The 21,819-nt window shown below is 53.5% G+C and overlaps 1 protein-coding gene across 11 annotated transcripts in view; it reads right to left on the reverse strand.

The window, feature by feature from the left end:
• The window catches only part of LOC142828014 (uncharacterized), a 119,371-nt gene that overhangs the window by 11,020 nt on the left and 86,532 nt on the right, over nt 1–21,819 (reverse strand). For 5 of the 11 annotated variants that reach the window (XR_012902910.1, XM_075925155.1, XM_075925154.1 and 2 more), the window contains one exon: nt 17,187–18,176. The exons of 1 other annotated variant lie outside the window; for it this stretch is intronic. Coding sequence is in view for 4 of the 10 variants with exons in the window: in XM_075925155.1 (XP_075781270.1) it covers nt 17,548–18,176 (629 nt within the window). In the remaining 6 variants the exon portion in view is untranslated. Of the gene's footprint in view, nt 1–17,184; nt 18,177–21,819 lie in introns of those variants that run through there. 5 more of the 11 variants (XR_012902913.1, XR_012902909.1, XR_012902908.1 and 2 more) reach the window with 4 other exon arrangements.

The following is a 21,819-nucleotide window of genomic DNA, read 5'->3' on the forward strand; positions in this document are numbered from 1 at the left end:
CAAGATCAGCGTCTAGACTGGCGCTTTTTTCCGGCAAAGCTCCGTGCCGAAAAAAAGCAGCAGCCATTTTTATGCTAACAAAATGGGGGAGATTTAAATCCCCCCTTCATTACCAATTGCGATACGTCTAATTTACATCCCTTTTACGAAAAAGGGATGTAGTCTAGACGTAGCCATTGTGTATAAATAGGTGCATGATCTTACAACAGAGAAATTCCCCAGTATATACCTTAGACAAGTGCTGCTCAGAATTAGCCATGAATATTATTGCAGTGCCTAGAGACAAAATTATACTGGCTAGAAAACACAATGCAAGCAAAATTAGGTGGAGACTTGACTGGTTTCCCTATAGCGCTATTCAAAGGAAATTATATATACCTTGACCCAGTGTTGCATATTGGCATAATATAGGTGTGTGGGAAGCTGCAGAACATGTTCCCACACCCTTTTAACCCTTTCCTCAGAAAATCTACCCACATGTGTGCAGTCTATTGAATAATTAAAAGTCATGGAGACAATGCGAGTGCATCCTTTCACATCTATATATGGCAAAATGCAGCCTCTGCTGCCCACAAAACTTCATTTTTCCAATTACTCTATCTAAAAACTGGATTAGCAGTAGATTATCCTGGTACTAAGAAGGTCAGATAGACTTGAAGGCTTGCTGTTCCTGGCCAGAACCCCAACTCTTAGTAATCAGATATTGGACATATGTTCTTTGAGATTGATCCAATGCCCTTCACAACCTTTGAATGTACATATTATGTAAATGAAATGGTTCACTCATTACTGAGACTGCCTTGGTATTGAAACATAGTAATTGTTTCGTAGCTTACACTCTCATAACCCACTCGATTCTTTAGCAACATCCACTAATGTCCATGAGTTACAGTGATATCTCCAGGATCTAACCTTTTGGTCTGTTTGCTAAATAATTGCTTTATAATTCTACCAGTGAGCTCTCACTCCTAGAAAATCCTGCTGGGAGGTCACCATGCTCCCTTAGCTGTTTCATTAGTCAGTGACACTGTGACGGGGTGACCCAATCCCGCACTAGCCAAGGGAAGACCCTCTCCCCTCCCACGCAGCAGTGCTGGGCATGCTTCAACTGCGGGCCAGGTATAAAGGCCAGCGAGGCAGCTCAGTTGGGGCTGACCTCTGGAGGGGAAGGAGCTCCTGCCCGAGCATGGGAGCAGCTGCTACCGCCAGAGCCAGAGCCTGAGCCGCAGGCCCAGCCAATGCCATAGCTACGGCCACTGTACCAGTCTCTGCCGCCCACCGCCCATGGCTTTCTGCCACCCTAACCGCTGTCATCGCACCAACTGCTGCAGTGCCAACAGCCGCCACCAACCCCGACACCATTGTTGCACCAGCTGCTGGACCAGCTGCCGCTGCCATGCCTGCCAACGCCGCTACTGCAGCAAGACCTGCATATAGAGGTGGGGCCCATGCCAGCCAGGGGGACGGGGTAGGAAGCAGCCCAGGGTGGGGAGCAGGAGGAGCTCGGTGCATTTTGGGGAGAACTCACCTCCAAGCCAGTGTGAGAACCACCCACCACTGATAGGGCCCTGGGTTAGGGCCAGGTGGAGAGGGAGGCCCCTGCCCCCCCACCCCTTTTTCCTGGCTCCCAGACTAGGAGCAGATCCTGAGAGACTAGGCAGCAGGGCCTGTTGGCGAGAGACTAGGCCTCAGGGCCGGATTGCGAGAGGCTAGGACTCGGGGCCTGATGGGGAGTGACCCTGTTGGGGGGGATTGCGGGGCTAGACACCCCACCACAACTGGTGAGAACATGGATAACTCTTAAGCAGACTTCCCCCACCCCCAGATAAAAAGGGGGAAGGTTTGTGAGGGCTACCCAGAGGAGAAAAAAAAAGAGAAGCGGTTCCTGTTTGGGTGGGCCAGTACCCTATCCAAAGGGTGAGAGCCAGGAACCTCCTAGGCTGACATCATGGACCTAGGCAAGCTCTGTGATGGGCTGATAGACCACCTGCAAATGCAGACAGCCCCACAGTCGCTGCTACAAACCTACCTCCAGCGGCTGAAGCGGGCTCAGGATGCTCTGGGGGCCTGGCACCGGGTGGTGGCCCAGAGAATTCGGGAGCAGAGTTGGTGGTGGTTAGGGCCAGAAAAGAGGTCGGCAACCCAGGTTGCCGAGCTGGTGGCCCTAGGGTAGTTCCTCCAAGTCTTGCCTCCAGGAGGAAGGAGGTGGGTCCAACGTCATTGACCTGGGACCCTGGCACAAGCTGTGGCCGTCATGGAGAGTTATATGGCAATGGGGAAAGCCCCAAATGCCAAGCTGAGGTGGCGCACCTCAGAAACGATGAGAAAGGAGCACGGGTGTGACGCTCTCCATATCCCCAGAGGAGGACCAGTTACACCAAAGAGAGCAGCCCGACGTGGCAAGGGCAGCCCAGGCAGGGGGGACAAGACGGGGAATCCCCAAGAGAGGGGAGGCAGAACCACCCCAGAAGAGGCGGCCCCCTCGCCCCATAAGGTGACTTCGGCAGGGTCAAACCCAATGGGGGGGAGGGGTACAAGGGCGACCAGGAGGTTCATTTTAGGTGCGGGGGCCCATTTGAGGATTGCGACTACGGACAGGTGCTGGTGGTGGGGACACGAGTGCAAAAGGGGGGGCCAGGCAAAAATAGTGATTCCTGTTAGAGTGAACGGCTGGGAGACAATAGCCCTAGTGGATTCAGGTTGCGGGCAGACCCTGATTTGGAAGAGACTAATCCCCAGGCCAGTCCAGTGGGGCACACCGATACAGCTGCACTGCATCCACAAGGATGTGAGGTCATACCCCACAACCCGGGTGAAGCTGGCGATACATCCGCATGAGGACCACTGGACAGTGGTAATGGCCCAGGATCTGGCATACCCTATGGTGATGGGCCAGGATTAGCCCTATTTCACAAGTTTCTTGCAGGATGGGAACCTGACAGGTGTGAGGGGGAAGACCCTGCCCTGGGAGCCTTGGCCGACCCGAAACTAGCTGATGACCTGGGAGAAGGAAACTCAGGGGTTTCGAGGGAGAGGGACCAGCCCCTCATGGTCACTCCGAGCATAGAGTCCCAACAGGCCAGCATAGACCTAGATGGCGACTTTCATGCAGAGCAGAGGAACGACCCGTCCCTTAGCCTGGCCTGGGACCAGGCAGAAACCCCAGATCAGGGAGAGCCGCGAACGGCAGTTAGAGCACAGGGGCCTCGGTTTGAAATCTGCAAAGACCTCCTGTATCGCTGGTCCTGAACCCACAGACCCAGGGTTGACATCTGTCAGCTGTTGGTGCCCTGTCAATTCCTGTGGCCATTACTCCAGCTGGCTCACGCCATCCCATGGGTCGGGCACCTGGACTGGGAAAAGACACTTCATAGGGTGGTCCAGCGATTCTTTTGGCCCAGGATACACTGGGAGGTGGCTGACTATTGCACTTTATGCCTGGAATGCCAAAAAACAGGCCCAGGTGGGGTCCCACAGGCATCTTTAGTGCCACTCCCCATTTGAATGTAGACGTTTGGATTTAGTAGGCCCACTGGAAAGAAGCTCAAGTGGGAATAAATACATTCTTGTAATCATGGACTACACTACCCATTACCCAGAGGTGGTCCCACTGCGGGTGACAATGGCCAGAGCAATCGTGGATGAGCTGCCGAAGGTGTACGCAAGGGTCAGGTTCCCAAAGGAGATTCTAACCGATCAAGGGACAAATATTATTTCAAAGCTCATGGCTGAGTTGTGCCGCTTATTGAATATATGTGCAATAAAGACCTCAGTGTACCACCCACAGACTGATGGGCTGGTCGAGCATTTTAACAGAACCCTGAAGACCATGCTACGCAAATTTGTGGATGACAACCCCTGTCCATGGGACAAGTGGCTGCCAGCACTTTTTCACAATGAGAGAGGTACCTCAGTCCTCTACAGGGTTTTCACCCTTTGAGATGTTATACGGACACTGGCCAAGGGGAATCCTGGAGCTGGAAAGGGACATGTGGGAAGAACAAGAGACCCCCTGCTCAGGGGTTGATCCACTATGTGATCCACCTGAGGGAGAAGCCGGAAGAACTGGGATGCTTAGCCCAAGCGAACTTGCAGAAGGTCCAGGGGGGGAACAGACCCGGCAATACAACAAAAGCGTAAGGGCACGAACCTTCCAACCGGGTGATTGGCTGTTGCTCCTGTTTCCTTCTGCTGAGTCCAAACTGCTAGCAAAATGGCAGGGACCATTTGAGGTGACCCAGAAAGTGGGCCCCATGGATTATGAGGTGTGACTCCTGAGGTGACATAAAGAGACCCGCATATACCCCATAAACCTGTTAAAGCCCTGGAAGGAGTGAAATGCCATGCTGATAGCCCCTTATGCCCCAGAGGCAGAGCTTGGGCCACAAGTCAGCTCCCCAGGAGAATGCCCACTAGTAGACCTCAGGGCAGACCTGGACAAGGCACAATGGCAACAAGTACAAAGCCTGATCGCTTGATTCCCTCATGTCCTGTTGGGTCAGCCAGGGAGAACTCCATTGACAAGTCACCACATTGCCACCCTCGCTGGCCAGAAAGTGAGGGACAACCACCAGCCCTTGCCCCGGAAGATGTGGGAAACCATGCATCGAGAGCTGAAGGAAATGATGGACCTTGGGGTCATCGAAGAGTCCAGAAGTGAGTGGAGGAGTTCCATCATGCTAGTTCCCAAACCTGACAGGTTGGTATGGTTTTGTGTTGATTTCCGAAAAGTCAACACCATATCCAATGTCCCGGGTGGACTTGTTGCTTGAGCGAATAGAAAAGGCCGATTACATTTCCACGCTAGATCTTACGAAGGGGTTTTGGCAAATCCTCTTGATCCCTGCTGAAAAAGAAAAAATGCTTTCCCAGCCCCCTGTGGGCTGTACCAGTTCACAATGATGCTGTTTGGTCTGCATGGAGCCGCTGCTACGTTCCAGCACCTGATCAACCAAGTCCTGAGCATGATGAGTATACAGCTGCCTACATTGATGACATCGTTGTGTATAGCAGGAACTGGGAGGAGCACCTTCAACATCTAGAAAAGGTGCTAGAGGCTCTGGGAGAAGCTAAGTTAACAGCGAACCCAGCCAAGTGCCACCTAGGCAAATGAGAGGTGACATATCTAGGGTACTCCGCGGGAAAAGAGAGAGTAAAGCTGTTAGTAGACAAAGTGCAGGCCCTCCAAGACCATCCCACCCTGACTACAAAGAGGCAGGTCAGGAAATTTTTAGGGCTGGCGGGGTATTACCGCAGATTCGTGCCCAACTTTTCCACCCTAGCGGCCACCTTGACGGATCTGACCAAGAACCAATGGCCTCAGAAAGTGGAATGGTCCCTGGAGTGTGAAGAGGCCTTCTGGACCCTGCGAGACCGGTTGCTCCAAGAACCAGTCTTGGCTCAGCCTGACCTTACAAGGCCATTCATCCTCCAGACCGATGCCTCAGAGATAGGACTGGGAGCTGTGTTATCCTAAGAAACGGACAGAGAGGAACACCTGATCCTTTACCTCAGCAGTAAGTTATATCCCGGAGAAAGCAAGTACTCGACAATTGAACGAGAGGTCCTCAGAGTAAAATGGGCCGTTGAAGCCCTTCGATATTACCTGCTGGGCAGTTCTTTTACCTTAGTTACTGATCATGCCCGCCCTGGTGGCTACAAACTATGAAGGACACCAACACCAGAATAATGCGTTGGTACTTGTAGCTGCAGCCTTATTCTTTTCAGGTGGCCCATCGGCCAGGGAGGGTGCATGCGAATGCAGATTTCTTCTCCCACGTGCACTGTACAGTGGGGCACGTGACGCCAGGCAGTCCAGAGAGCAACTAATCTTCCCACCAGAGGGATGTGAGTCCTTTAGAAGATCTACCGGACCGAAACACCCTGGAGGTTTTGGAGGTAGCCAGGGTTCTTATAGATTCTTCTCCCTCCCCTCCACCAACTCCGGCACCCTCAAGATGGCACAGGGATGCCCGGTACCGCTCCCCTCTTAGGGTGCCTGGTGAAATGGTGCATGAGGTGCAGCAGAGCCATGTGGCACCTCCCTCGGCACCAGCTACTGTCACTCCAGTGTCAGTGGCACTGGCACCAGATGCGACATGGATTACCCGCCCGGCACTGCTACTGGCCCCCAGCAACACGGCACCTAAAGTCAGGGATCCTGTCTCGGCCATTCCTCCTCCTCCACCTTGGCACTGTGGCAAGCCAGAAGCCATGTCTCGGCACGCTGCAGGACAATCAACATTGGCATCGGCACCACCATGGTCCACCTTGGAGTACTCGTCTGACTCTGACACAGACTCAGCATGGTCTTCAAGGGACTCCAGGTCCCATTCACAACACCGTTCCCACTCCCGGCACCGGTCCCGGCACCTTACCTCTCCACGTTGGTACCAACAACAGTGGGCTCAACCGATCCCTGTACCGATGGTTCAGCAGACGTGGCTGCCCCAACCACCCAGACAGTGACCTTTTTGGACCCCTTAGGCCTACCATCAGAGCCAGGGTATGAACCCCCCTAGACCGGCTTCTGTCACGTCAGGTCCACGAGTCCCTCCATCGGCAACACCTTTGGTCTGCTCCCCCATGTCGGCCTCCTCAGTACCTCTGTGCCAATCATCCCCAGGCCCAGGGGAGAGCACAGCTCTAGTGAGCCAACCTTTCCCCCCTCCCTTCGTGGCCATTTCGAATGATCCAGGCTGTCCAGACGCCCCTGTGGGTGATATGGCAAAGGGGTCATTGTCGTCCTCCCTGGATGAGGCATTGGCCAACTCAGTGCCCTCCACGCTCTCCTTGGATGGCAGGGCCCACTAAGACCTACTCCACTGCCTGGCCCAAAGTCTGGGAGTCCAAGCGGACAATGTCTGAGGACTCGGACCCAACCATCGACATCTTGCACGCAGACGCTCCCTCCAGAATGGCGTTGCCGATCAACAAGATGGTAGCCAAGATTTCGGCAGCCTTGTGGCAAACCCCCGCATCCATCCCGCCCACCAATAAATGTGCAGAATGGTGGCATTTTGTCCTCAGGAGGGTAATGAACACCTCTTCTCCCACCCTTCCCCCGGTTCTTTAGTAGTTCAGGCAGTCAACCAGAGGGAGAGGCAGGGACAGCCCGCCGCCATTCCTAAGAACAGGGAGGCTAAGAAGACCGACTTACTTGGGCAGAAAAGTCTATGCATCCAGGGGCATCCAATACCAAGTTGACAACCAACAAGTCCTTCTGTCCAGATATGCCTACAACACCTGGGCATCAATGGACAAGTTTATGGACTTACTCCCCAAAGATGCCCGTGTAGAGTATAAAGCCCTTCAAGAAGAGGGGAGAGTAATTTCCCGAATGGCGTTACAAGCAGTCCTCAATGTGGCTGATGTGGCTTCACAAGTCATGGCCACCAGAGTGGTCCTGCGTTGCAGCTCATGGCTCCAGGGCTCCGGAGTGCCGCCGGAAGTCCAAAACACCTCATAGGACCTCCCTTTCGAAGGCACGTTGCTCTTCTCAGAGCGAACTGACCAGTGGCTGCATGGCCTGAAGGACACGAGACCCACATTAAAGTCCTTGGGCCTACACAAACCTGCCACCCAGAGGCGGTCATTTATCAGCAGGAATGTTCCTAGACTGGCCGTCTGTTACATCGGACCGATGGGTTCTGGAGATAGTGGAAACGGATTATGTAATCCCTTTCCTCTTGCCCCCTCCTTCCTAACCCCCTACCTCATCCCTTTTCAGGGACCCCTCTCACAAGCCGCTGTTACAGGAGGAGGCTCGCCTCCTTCTCACCTTGGGGGCAGTAGAACGAGTTCCCCTTGATTTTCTAAACAGAGGATTTTATTCCTACTATTTTCTGGTTCCAAAAGCAAAAGGGGGCCCTCCCAATCTTGGACCTCAGCGCTCTAAACCTCTTCATCATCAAGACAAAATTCAAAATGGTTACTCTGGTGTCTCTCATTCCTTCCCTAGTCCCCAGAGACTGGTACGCTGCCCTCGACTTAAAAGACACTTATTTTCATGTTTCAATCGCCCCCTTCCACTGAAGGTTCCTGCGATTCACTGTGGGCCAGGACCACTTCCAATTCACAGCCCTTCGCTTTGGTATTTCTACGACTCCCCGAGTCTTCACCAAATATATGGCGGTGGTGGCCGCCGAGCTCAGGAAAAGGGAGTCCATGTGTTCCCTTATTTGGACGATTGGCTCCTCCGAGGGAAGTCGGAAACCCAGGTGAGAGACAACATCGCCATACTCCACTAACTTTTTCAAGAACTAGGTCTTCTTTTAAACCTGGACAAATCCACCTTAACTCCTTCCCAGGCCATAGAATTCGTGGGTGTGACCCTAGATTCTCGGTTTCAGAGCACCTCTCTACCCAGCTCCTGCTTTCTCACGCTATAGTTGGCAGTCAGGTCGCTCTTGAACTTTCCAGTGACCACCGCTCGGGCTTACATGCGTCTATTGGGCCTCATGGCCGCCTGCACGTATGTAGTGCAACACGCCAGACTGCACATGTGCCCTCTTCAGATGTGGCTATTGCGAGTCCTCAACCCAGCCATCTACTCCTGGGACAGAGTGTTAACCGTCCCCCCCCCCGTCCTCCTTGCGCTGAAGTGGTGGACCCACCAAGCGGAAGTCTACACGGGGGTCCCATTTTCCCAGTCAGTCCCATCCATCTGATTGGTCACAGATGCACCGGACATGGGTTGGGGAGCCCACCTGGGAGAGCTGCACACTCAAGCTATGTGGTCCCTCCGCAAAACCTCCCTGCATATCAACGTCAGGGAACTCAGGGCAGTCCGGCTGGCTTGTGCAGTTTTCCTTCCCCACCTGAGGGACAATACTGTCCTCATCCTGTCAGACAACATGACAGCGGTGGCCTATATAAACAAGTAAGGCGAGGCTCATTCACGTCGCCTGTGCTCAGAGGCAATCAGCCTATGGGAACACTATATCGGGGCGGATATCCACCCGATGGCCTTGTATCTCCTGGGCTCACAGAACATCCTAGCGGACAGATTGAGCAGATCATTTGTGAGCCACGAGTGGTCCCTGCATTGCGATGTTGCCCAATCTGTCTTCTGTGTGTGGAGGTTTCCCCATCTGGATCTGTTTACCACAGGCAGAACACGAAGTGCCCCCACTACTGCTTCCTCATGGGACAGGGATGGGAAGTCTTTAGGGGATGCTCTCCTCCTCCACTGGCCGCAAATCCTGCTGTACACCTTCCCACCCTTCCCACTAGTTCACAGGGTCCCATTGAAAGTGCGGGAGTTCAGGGCATCATTAATTCTAATCTCCCCAGTGTGGCCCAGACAGCATTGGTTTTCGACCCTCCTCAACCTCTCATGCGAGAGGCCTGTAATCATCCCACTAGTCCCGGGACTGATATCCAGGACTCGGGCAGGCTTCACCACTCAGACCTATGGTCCCTTCATTTGACAGCATGGAAGCTCCATGGTTAATGGCAGAGGAGCTCCAGTGCTCTCAACGAGTTCAAGAAGTCCTTCTGAGTAGCAGAAAACCTTCCATTAGAACTACTTACCTAGCTAAGTGGAAGCAGTTTTGCTGTTGGGCTTCTCAGAAGGGGGTACACCCGAGGTGGGCACCAGTCCCCTTGATCCTGGATTACCTGTTGGACCTCAGGCTCCAGCATCTCTCTTCCTCTTCCATTAAGGTCCACCTAGTGGCCATTTCAGCCTTCCATCCAGGGGAAGGGGGGAAAACGCTATTTGCCAACCCTATGGTCAACAGGTTCCTAAAAGGAATGGACAGACTCTATCCACATGTCTGGCAAACCATTCTCCAGTGGGACCTAAACCTGGTACTGTCCAAACTTATGGGGCCCCTGTTTGAACCACAAGCCACATGCTCCCTCCTCCACCTATCATATAAGGTGTCCCTCCTAGTGGCAATCACCTCCACGGGGCAAGTGTCTGAGAAGGGCATTGATGTCAGACCTCCCCCTCACACAGTATTTTTTTAAAGACAAGGTCCAGCTCCAACCTCACCCAGACTTTTTGCCGAAAGTAGTTTCTGCGTTCCACACCTCCCAGGATATTTTTCTACCAGTCTTTTACCCGAAACTGCATGCATCGGGGAAAGAACAAGCTTTACACATGTTAGACATCCGTAGGGTGCTAGCCTTTTATTTAGACAGGACCAAACCATTCTGAAAATCACCACAACTTTTCGTAGCCATCACAGAACGCATGAGAGGCCAACCTATATCCACTCAGAGGATCTCTTCATGGATAATCTCCTGTATCAGGGAGTGCTACTCTCTAGCAGGCATTTCAGCCCCGACCCTTAGAGTGCACTCTATGAGAGCTATGGCAGCTTCCACCGCTTTTGCAGTGCAGGTTCCCATCCTGGACATCTGTAGGGCTGCCACATGGTCCTCAGTCTACATGTTTACTAACCATTATGCACTGTCCCATCAGGCCAGAGAAGATGCTGTCCTAGGTAGGGCGGTCCTTAACTCCTCCGTGGTTTTAACTCCCTCCTCCTAGTTAGGTTCTGCTTTGGAGTCACCTATATTGGAATACATATGAGCAATCACTCAAAGAAGAAAGACCAGTTACTTACCTCGCAATTGTGATTCTTTGAGATGTGTTGCTCATGTCCATTCCAAATCCCCGCCCACTGCTCTTTATCTGGAATATGCCGGTAAGAAGGAACTGAGTGGGTGAAGGGGCCAGCAGTTGTCTATATGGGCCGATATATCAGCACCACTCCAGGGGGCTCCCTGCTGGCCGTAAGGGTACTGCTGAAGGAAAAGTCTCCGACGGTGTGTGCACACTGCGCACGCACACCTATATTGGAATGGACATGAGCAACACATCTCGAAGAATCACAGTTAGGAGGTAAGTAACTGGTCTTTCACCTCAGCAGATCTGCAGGAAGCAAAAGGCTAGTGTCTGCAGATAAAAACATCTGCCATTCTTCTGGGTTATTTTAAAGCAGGAGTGGGGAACCTTTTTTGGGTCAGGGGCCACACACAAGTGAGAAGCAAAAAAACCCCTTGACTGATGTTGCCCCCAACTGAGGAGAGAGACACTCCCCACATTCCCCTTGTCCACCATAGTCTAGGAGGGCCCAGCATAGTAGATTTTGTGTGCTCCAGCCCTGTGGTGAGGCAGCAGAGGGGCTTGAACACCAGCGCAGGCTCCCAAGTGCTGGGGGGGGGGGGCTCTGAACCTTGGGGAGCTGGATCCAGGCAAGCCAGGGGCAGCATCTGGCCCTCCGGCCTCAGGTTCTGCACCCCTGTTTTAAAGATAAATGCTATTGAACTGGCAATAGTGTAATAGCAGAGATATTACACACATGAAAGCATTTGGTTCTCTGTCATTTTGCTTTATCTATACCCTTTGTTCTCCTTGTTTAACACCACTGAAGTTGTAGCTTTGCAAATCAAAGATGTGTCTGTGAGATTGTGACATTTTTCCCAGGGAGAAATGATACCTTAGCAGTATCTCTTCCAAACATATGTGATGTACTAATGTATAATTTGGATATTTCCACAAGTATTATTTATCAGTAGACTCATACAGAAAACAAAGAACAAACAGACTGATAACTTGCAATCACGCACTTTTCATCTTAGGATCTCTCAGGGTATGTCTACACTACAAAGTTAATTCGAACTAACAGCCGTTAGTTCGAATTAACTTTAATAGTGGCTATACATGCAAACTGCTATTTTGAATTTATTCGGAGCACTTAATTCGAACTAGGTAAACCTCATTCTACGAGGAGTAATGCCTAGTTCGAATTAAGTAGTTTGAATTAAGGGCTGTGTAGCCACTTAATTCGAACTAGCTGGAAGCTAGCCCTTCCCAGGTTGCCCTGGTGGCCACTCTGGGCCAAACCAGGGAAACTCTTTTGCCCCCCTCTCAGCCCCGGAACCCTTAAAGGGGCATGGTCTGCCCATGGTGCCTGTGCCGGTTGCAAGCCTGCCAGCATCCAGCCAGCAGACCCTGCACCTGGCACGAGATGAGCCAGCCACCCGCTGCCACCCAGCCCCCCGCCTCTTCCCAGGACCAGGCTGGTGGCTCCCAGGAGCCTGCCCGGGGCCTCAAAAGGCAGGTGCCCACCTGGTCTAGTGCAGAGATGGTGGACCTCATCGAGGTTTGGGGGGAGGCCTCCAACATCCACGATTTCCACACTAGGCACAGGAATGCAGCCGTTTACAGCCGCATGGCTGCCAGGCTGGCCACCACAGGCCACATGCAGACCCAGGAGCAGGTCTGCTGCAAAATTAAGGACCTGCGGCAGGCCTACTCCAGGGCCTCCCAACCAGGGGCCGACCCAGAGGCCTGCCCTCACTTTGAGGCCCTGGATCGCATCCAGGGCCTCAAAGTTCATGCCCCCCAGGTGGTGGTCGACCCTGGGGCAGAAATGGAGGAAAAGGAGGACGCCAAGAGCCAGGAGCCTGCAGGGAGCCTGCCCAGGACCCAGGACCCCCGAGTCATCCCACAGAGCACATCTGCTGTGTCATCTGAAGCCGGGGAGGGCTCCACATGTGAGTGCCATCATGCTCCCCTTATGTGGAGAGGGAGCCCAGGGACCGTGCGCCTGGGCCTTGCCCACCATGGAGCAGCAGCTGGGTGTCATGCAGGGGCCCTGGACCATTCCCCACATGCCGACCTCACCTTGCAGAGGGGGGCTGGGTTTCACCCACTGTATCCCCAGGGAGAACTGACCACTGCTCTTGTTTCACCACAACCGCAGCAACTGGGACTGCAGGGCACACCACCTCACCTGCAACAGCCACCCGCACCCGGGCCAGCAGGCGCACCAGGAATCTGGAGGACTACTACCGATGGCACCTGTGGCTACTGGGGCAGCAGCTCTGCACCCAGGAGCACTGGGTCCAGGAGGACCTGCGGCTGAGGCAGTGGAGCTTGGAAGCACTGGAGGATCAGGGCCGTGCCCTCAAAGGTCACCTCCAGACCCTGGTGGACAGATTCCTGCCTCCTCCTGCTCCAGCCCCTGCGGCCGCCCCAGCTCTCGCTCCTCCTCCCACCTCTGCTACCCCTCCCACTTCCTCCACCCCCTTTCCCTCCTGCCCCACCCTCCACACCCACTCACCCCCAATGCCCCCACACCCGCAGTGCTGTGAGACGGGAGAGTCAGCAAGACCCCGAACCCTGAGCTTTCCCTTCCCTTCCTCCCCTTCGTCCCCCTTCCAGCTCCCTCCTCCCAGGTTTCTCCCTCCCCCTCCCACCTTCATTCCTCCCTCCCCCCACCGCAGTTATTTATGTAAAATAAAAAGAGATTTTTGTTTGCCAAAACAGGTGTCTTTATTTGACATTAGGAAGGAGGGTTAAGGAGGGGAAAGGGGAAGGAAATGAGGGTGGAAGACGGTCCCAGTGGGGCATGCAGGGAGAGTTCAGTCCTCCTCCACCAGGAAGCTGTCCCGCAGGGCTTCCCGGATCTGGACGGGCCCCCGCTGGGCCTCCCGGATGGCAGCGGTGCGGGGCTGTGCGTACTGGACAGCCATGTGATCAGCCTCAGCCATCCAGGTTGGCAGAAAAGCCTCCCCTTTCCACTCACATAAATTGTGCAGCACACCACATGCTGCCACCATGGGAGGGATATTGTGCTTGGTGACGTTGAGGCAGGTGAGGAGGCACCTAAACGGTGCTTTCAGGCATCCGAAGGCCCCCTTCACCACAATGCAGGCCCTGATGAGCCTGGCATTGAAGGCCTGCCGGGAGGGGTTGAGATGTCCCGTGTAGGGCTTCATTAGCCAGGGCTGTAGGGGGTAGGCCGCATCCCCCACCAGGCAGACGGGCATGTCCACGTCCCCAACCCTGAAGTAGCGGTTGGGGAAGAAGGTCCCGGCTTGCAGCCTCCGGCACATGGAGGAGTTCTGGAACACCTTGGCATCGTGTGCCTTGCCGGACCAGCCCACAGTAATGTCCGTGAATTGGCCCCGTGGTCAGACATGGCCAGCAGGAGCACGGAGAAGTACCCCTTGTGGTTGATGTACTGGGAGGCTTGGTGTTCCGAGGCACAGATGAGGATGTGTGTCCTGTCGATGGCCCCTCCACAGTTGGGGAAGCCGAGGGCGCCGAACCCCTAGATGACCGCGTCCAGGTCGGTGAGGTGGACCACCCTGCAGAGGCCTTGACCACCTGCCGAGAGACACATCAAACTGGGGTGCCCGGGTGGCTGGGAGTGTTCATTACCTGGAACTGCTCCATGCCCCACTCCCAGAAGCAACCCGCGCTGTGATCCTGGCTGCCGCGGACGGAGTGTAGTACGGCCGGGACAGACTGAACCCTCCCGTGCGGGGCACTTTTGCCTCCTCCCCTGCCATTTTCCCTTGGGCAGCCCATCCCCTCCTTGCAGCCCCCCTCCCCCCTCCAGCCCAGTGGCCGGTGAGTGCTGTACCTGCATGAGCACTGCTCCGACGGTGGATTTTCCCACGCTGAACTGGTTCCCAACGGATCTATAGCTGTCCGGCGTGGAGAGCGATGGCCACATGCTCCTGGAGGGGGTTGCAGGCCTCATGAGAGTGTCCCATCGCCGCAGAGCAGGGATGAGCCACTCGCAGAGTTCCACAAAGGTGTCCTTCTTCATCCTGAAGTTCTGGATCCAGTGTTGGTCTCCCCAGAGCTCCAGGACGATGTGGTCCCACCAGTCGCTGCTGGTGTCCAGACGCCAGATGCAGTGGAGCACGCTGGCATCCAGGCACTGCTGCGGCTCCTCCATGGCCCTCAGGGAGGCCAGGGGAGGGGCAAGGGGCTGACGTGCACCAGATGGTGCCAGGCAGCCTCCAGCCATTGCTGGCAGGCTTGCAGCAGCAAGTCCAAAAACTGGAGCAGAATGCCCAGGGTGAGCGCTGGGTCCACAGTGCCAACTGCGGCGGCGGCCCCAATCGGAACCATCGACACAGGCAGCCAGAGAGGAAAACACTTTGCTGTCCCTCGGCGAGGTAGGCAAGCAAGCGAAAAAGCTGAGAACCGGCTGTCCGGGGGGGTCCCTTTAAGCACGAGCATCAGATAGCCTCAGACAGCAGCCACACAAAGCAGCTACTGACCTGATGTCCTGCTGGAACCAGTTTCAGCTGCCTTTAAATGCGACCCAGCGTCCAATCAGTGTGGACGCGCTATTTAGACTTAGCAAAACGCTAATTCGAATTAGTTCTTGGATCTAGATACGTTATTTCGAATTAGCTTATTTCAAATTAACTAATTCGAAATAAGTTAGTTCGAATTAGTGCTGTAGCGTAGACATACCCAAAGTGCTTTACCTTTCATCAGTTCCATGTGCGGAAGTGAAGCACAAAGCAGTGAGAAAGGTAGTGCTGTGTAAACACAATGGATTAATCCAGCATGGAAGGTGAATTTTCTTCTTTTCTTTGTTTGATTTAAAGCTCAAACTTTTAGTAGCACATCATTAGCAAGAAAGAGAGCTGCTGCCAATATAGTCTGAATGCCTTATATGGTATTGTATGTGACTCGCTTTATTTATACCACCTTTGCTGCACAAGCTATGAGATTCTGTCAACTAAGTTCACATTTTTCATGGCAAAAAGCTTCACCTTTGTTCTTTCTCACAAGTATGCCTCTGCTTAAATTGAGCCCAGCTTTTAGAAGACAACTGGGAGGTGGGAGTGGGCATATTTCTCTTTGTATTAAAGAGAATAATTTCAAAAGATGTACTTGTTCTAACGTGCATTAGAGGCATGTTGGAAAACTCAGTGGAAAGGGGAAAAAAACCATGTGAACAAAAGGCATCTTTCAAACTGTTATCTCCTGTCAGCTGCAGCCTCTGCTTTCTCTGTGCAGCCTTGAGATAATCACACTGCAGACAGCTAAATAGGAAGTGCAGTTCCGGTGGCATTTCAAACCCCACCTTGAAATAGAAAGATTTCAACGCCTACCAAAAACTGTGTGTTAAATTAGGTCTGATGTGGCACAATTTCTCCTCTCCTGATTTTCCTCTGGGCTCTCTTTGTCAATTAAATTTATCTCCCACTCACCCACAAAACAGGAGGTCATGCCCATATTTGCATAGATGGTAGATATGCTCTTTCATTAGCCTGCTTGCTGGTGAGTAAATAAATTAACTAGTTGAAGGGGAATATGTGTTGCACTCCTTTAAATTCTGCTGGCCTCTCACCTTCAGGAACCATGGAGAGAAAGGATGGTTGTGTAGATAAGGCACAGATATGAAACCCAGCTGTAGGTGCTATTCCTGGCTCTAGCAAATGTTTAACTATAAGATCTTCAGCAATGCAGTTAATTTCTTTATACTTGTTTCCCCCACTGTAACAATATTTGTAAAATTCTTTAAAATATTTTACAGAAGAATCTTTATGGTACAATTATTCTACGGGGGTAGATAGTATAACATCCAAAGGACTGAGGCAAGATCACATTATCTAAAAATCTAACCAACTGTGGACTCTTGCTTCTCTTAGGGTATGTCTACACGACAGTGCTATTTCAAATTAATTTATTTCGAATTAGCTAATTCGAAATAAGCTAATTCGAAATAACACATCTAGACACAAAAACTAATTTGAAATAGCGGTTTTCTAATTCAAAATAGGGCGTCCACATTGAGTGGACCCTGAATCGAAGGTAAGGCTGGTTGGAACCATTGCCAAAAGGGCATCAGGGTCGAACTTAGTGTGTGGGGCTGCTGCCTCAGGCTAGCCGAGGTCTGTGCTTCAAGGCACCCGACCCTCCATGCCAACAGACAGTTCTCAGGTTTCTCTGCTTGCTGATTTACCTCACTGAGGGTATGTCTACACTACCCCGTTAGTTCGAACTAGCGGGGTAATGTATGCATACCGCACTTGCTAATGAAACCCGGGATTTGAATTTCCCGGGCTTCATTAGCATAAGCGGGGAGCCGCCATTTTTAAATCCCCGCTGCTTCGAACCCCGTGCAGCGCGGCTACACGGGGCTCAAACTAAGTAGTTCGGACTAGGTTCCTATTCCGAACTACCGTTACTCCTCGTGAAACGAGGTGTACCGGTAGTTCGGAATAGGCACCCTAGTCCGAACTACCTAGTTCGAGCCCCGTGTAGCCGCGCTGCACGGGGTTCGAAGCAGCGGGGATTTAAAAATGGCAGCTCCCCGCTTATGCTAATGAAGCCCGGGAAATTCAAATCCCGGGCTTCATTAGCAAGTGCGGTATGCATACATTACCCCGCTAGTTCGAACTAGCGGGGTAGTGTAGACATACCCAGAGGGACAGCAAAGCATTTGTGTCTTGGAGTGCTCTCCTTGCCCTCACTCAGGACACCATGGCACTCTGCAACATGGAACCAGACCTGCCCAATGGGACTCTGCTGCATCTCGTGGACACGTTGCCAGCAGCCTGGCTGCACTGTCTGCAGGCTGCCATCCTGGAGAACCATCAAGGGGCTTTCAGGATCCAGGGGGCCCTGTGGGAGAGCTTCCACCCTGAGGAGCACTAACAGTCTCCTTGGTCTGCCCCACCGGGGGCTTGTGCCCCATTCCTCTCTCTCGTCCTTCTGCTTACCCTTCCCTAGGCCCCCCCTTCCTGATGTCAAATAAAATACACGTATTTTTAAAAATAGAAACTGTCTTTATTTAACACAACTGGGGGGTGAACCTCTGGAGAGATGGGGAAAGGAGGTAGGAGAGGGCAGGAGAGAAGGTGGGAGAGGGGAGGGGGAAAACTGGGAGGAGGGAGCTGGAAGGGGGAAGCAATGGGAGGAAGGGGCAGGGGAAGCTCAGTGCTCAGGGGTGGGAATCTCACCGGGCCAACTGCCTCCCAGCACCATGGAGGAGGGGGTCTCGGCATCCCTGGGGGGATGGGGAGGAGAGTGCGGAGGTTGAGGTAGGGGGTGTGGAGATTGAGAAGGAGGGTGTGGAGGTTGAGGAGGAAGAGGTGGGGGGTCAGGAGTGGGAGGAGGAACAGTAGCTGGGGTGCAGCAGGCGCAGGACTGGCACGGGGCAGCATGCTCTGCACCAGGGCCTGCAGATGGTGACAGATGGCACGACCCTGGGCAAGCAGCTCCTGCTGGAACGCCCGGTCATCCTGCACCTGCTGCTCCATGATCCAGGTCTGGGCTCGCAGGGCCTGCAGGTGCTGCTCTCTGTACCCCTGCTGCGTGGTGGTGGTCCTGCTGAGGTCGCAGGTGCTGGAGCATGTCCCAGGCGGGGTGGTGCGCCCTACACAAGCAGCTGGTGCGGCTGTAGAGAAAGAAGAGAAGTGGTCAGTTCTCCCTGGGGACGCAGAGGATGATGCCCAGCCCCCCCGCGAGGTGAGTGCGACCATGCCCTGCACCGTCAGAGCCGATGTGCTTGCACAGAGGCCATGGTTGTCATGTCCAGCTCTGCCCGGGAGTGGGAGCTGCCCCAAGACTGCACCCATGCCCCTGTGCTGTATATAGTGCAGCTGGGGCAGGGGAGGGAGGGAGATGTCCCCTGTCCCTGTGTAGAGGGGGTATGTGAAGGGAGGGCATCCTGCTGTGTCCTGCCCCGAGGTCGGGAGCGTGTCAGGTGTCTTCACAGACACGTGTGGCTATTGGGCCACGGTCCCTGTGTGGCACACAGCTAGAGCCACCTGCGCAAGGGTGGCACAGCACATGCCCGCACATGCACAGGTGGCTGTGTGATCCGTGGGAGGCATGGCCCATGCATGCCGTCCCTGGTCTCCCCTCGCCTCCCCCCCCCCGGGTAGGGGATAGAACTGGCACATAGCTGGTATGGCCTTCCTGGACGAACCTGCCGACTCTGGTGCCGGGACAGCTGGTGGTGGCCCCTCTGCTGTGCCTGGGTCAGGGCCCTCAGCTCCTGGCTTGCTGCACCCTGGGCTGGCGCGGACCACCCCGCTCCCCCAGGATTTGGTCAAGGGTGGGGAAGTAGGGGCAGGTGTCAGCCCTGGTGGCCCTGGTGTATGCCTGCCACCACTCTTTAATTTTGAGGCGTACCTGCTCCTGGGTGCACCTGTGTCCCTTGCGGGCCATGGTGGCTGCTATGCGGCCATAGAGGGCCACATTCCTCCGCCTAGTGAGGAGATCATGGACATTGGGGGCCTCCCCCCAAACCTCAAGGAGGTCCATGATCTCCGCACTAGTCCAGGTAGGCGTGCGCCGTCTACAGCCCCTGGATGGCCCCTGGGTGCTGCGGGACTGGGCGGGGGACAGCTGGCTGCCATTGGCTGCCATTGTGTGGCCACTGGCTGAGGGTCTGTGGCTGCTGGCAGCCTGGCTCTGGCACGTGCCCAGTGGCCAGACTCTACCCCTTTAAGAGCTCCGGGGCTGGGGGAGAGAAGAGTTTTCCTTGTTGTGCCCAGAGTGGCCACCAGGGGAAACTGGGAAGGGCTGGAGGCCCCCTAATTTGAAATAAGTGTCTACACAGCACTTATTTCGAATTAGCTATTTCAAATTTGGTGTTACTCCTCATAGAATGAGGTTTACCAAATTCGAAATAAGTGCTCCACTATTTCGAATTTATTTCGAAATAGCCGTTTGGCTGTGTAGAAGGTATTGAAGTTAATTCAAAATAATGGCTGTTATTTCGAATTAACTTTGTAGTGTAGACGTACCCTTAAAGCTGGAGATTCCAAAAGAACAGTTTCAATCCCCATGTTCCTAGCCTGCATCCTAGCTAATACAGAAGAGGTCATTCATTAACATGGATCCCTTCTTGCATAGTTCAATGTCAGTTGATATTTGATCTTTTAAAATAGTAAAAAGTAGTTTAATTTGCAGTACAATTTCTTCAGGGTGAATATATGCGTTTTTCTGTTAGATTATCCAGCAGAATCTTAAGGTCAGAATGACAACTCTGCCTAGTCAGTGGATTAGATGCTGTGTTTTACTAAGTTCCATAGGAAAGATAACTTCTGGAGCAACAATGGAATGCTTTGCTCTTTGGCCTGGTTAGACAGAACACTGCTGAGATGATCCTTTCAGCTGTTATAGCAGGGTCAATTTTCCCAAGCTGCTCTTCTTACGTCTTCACCATACAGTTGTGTGCTGTGCTTCTAATTGTGTAGAGGCCAGGGCTGGCTTTAGGAAGTGCGGGGCCCTATTCAAACAATTTCAATGGGGCCCCGCAGCAATTTTGGTTCAAAAACAAAAAACAAAAAAACACCGCACACAAAAGTTTCAACAGGGGGCCCCGAAATTTTTTTGGTTAAGCAAAGAAAAAGAAAAAAAAACGCACACAAAAAATTCCCAGCTCCCTCCTCCGCAAAGCCCCAGAGGTAGCTAACACCCCCACGGTGCAGGGAAACCCTGTGCTCAACTCACACCTCCTCCGGGGCCAACGCCCCCTCCGCAGCGGACCCGGCACACTTCCGGGCAGGGGTGGCAGGTTTGTATAATTTTTGGTGGTGCCTCATTAGCCACACCCCTGACTCCTGTTAACTACGTCCCCTGGCGCCCATTAACCAGGCCTCTGGAGGTAACACACTTGGGCAAGATGGACACATGACCATAATGTGTGTCATGTCATGCCTCTGGAAGGACTTTTCCCACCATCCTCCTACCAACAGGGATTAGTTTGGCCCCCATCAAACCCCCCTCATGCAACTATCCTGCAGTTGCATTAACCCAATGTGTGTGACATTAACTCGGGGGCAGAGAGACTGGGGGAAGTGTTCCCTCTAAGGCTATGTCTACACTCACGGCTTCTTGTGCAAGTACAGCCGTTCTTGCGCAAGAACCCACAGAGTATCCACACTGCCCACCTGCTCTTGCACAAGAGCATTTACAGTATGGCATAGTAAAAGAGAGCGTCTTATGCAAGAGCTACGCTCTTTTCTAACAGGTGTAAGCTCTCTTGCGCAAGAGGGTAGTGTGGATGCTCAGCAGGGATTTCTATGGCTAAAATGGCTATCAGAACTTTCTTGTGCAAGAGAGCGTCCACACTGCCATGGATGCTCTTGTGCAAAAGCACAGCTCACACATGGCAGTGTGGACGTGTTCTTGCACAAGAGTTCTTGCACAAGAACCCTTGCACAAGATGGAAGCCACCAGTGTAGACATAGCCTAAGAGTTTCCTCCCATGAGCAGAATGAATTGTGTTGTGCACCAGTACTGAGTTCATGTGGCTTGTTTGGATGTGTCACTGTGGCACCCAAGTTATTAATAAATATCTCATAAACCTCTACCTTTTCCCTCTGTTGCCATGTCTCCTCCCCTTGCTCCATCAGCTCCCCTGGTGCCTGCTGCCCCCCAACTCCTCACCCTCCTCTGCTGTCCTGACTCCTGCCCTTCTCACTGTCATCAGCCCTCCTGCGACCTGCCCCCCTCCACCAGCCTTTCTCTGCCCCCTGTGCCCACTCCTCCAGTAGCCCCACTCTGATCATGTGAGCTATCCCTCCTCATCCCCTCTCCTAACACCTACCTCTACACACCTACCCTGCCTCTCTCCTCTGGTGCTGGTCCCTCCCCTGCAGGTGTCTGCCCTTCTGCTTCACCCCCAGAATCCCCTGGCACCTGCACCTTCCCTTACCCCTGCACCCTCCTGGTGCCTCCCCCTTCCCTTACTGCCCCTGCCCCTTTTGTCCTCTTTTTCCCTGATGCCCACCCCCTCACCACTCTCTGCCCTCATTCCCTTCTGTGCCCTCACACAGGACTTGCTCCATCCCCACCTTTCTCATGCCCACCCCTTCTTTCAAAAGCCTTTTCCCAGCACCTCTCCCTGCCCCCTCTAGCCCTAAATGCCCTTACCCTCTCCTTTTGCAGCATCACCCTGTCCCGCCTCCCACTGTCACCTCCCCTCCTGCCCTTTTCCTCATTGTCTGCATTTGGCCCCCTGGCATTTGTCTCTCCTCTACCCTGTCTCTTGGTGCCTTCCCCTTTCTTCCCCCTCCCCTTCCACA

The sequence above is a fragment of the Pelodiscus sinensis genome, chromosome 3 (genome assembly GCF_049634645.1).
Source record: "Pelodiscus sinensis isolate JC-2024 chromosome 3, ASM4963464v1, whole genome shotgun sequence".
Classification (NCBI taxonomy): Eukaryota; Metazoa; Chordata; order Testudines; family Trionychidae; genus Pelodiscus; species Pelodiscus sinensis.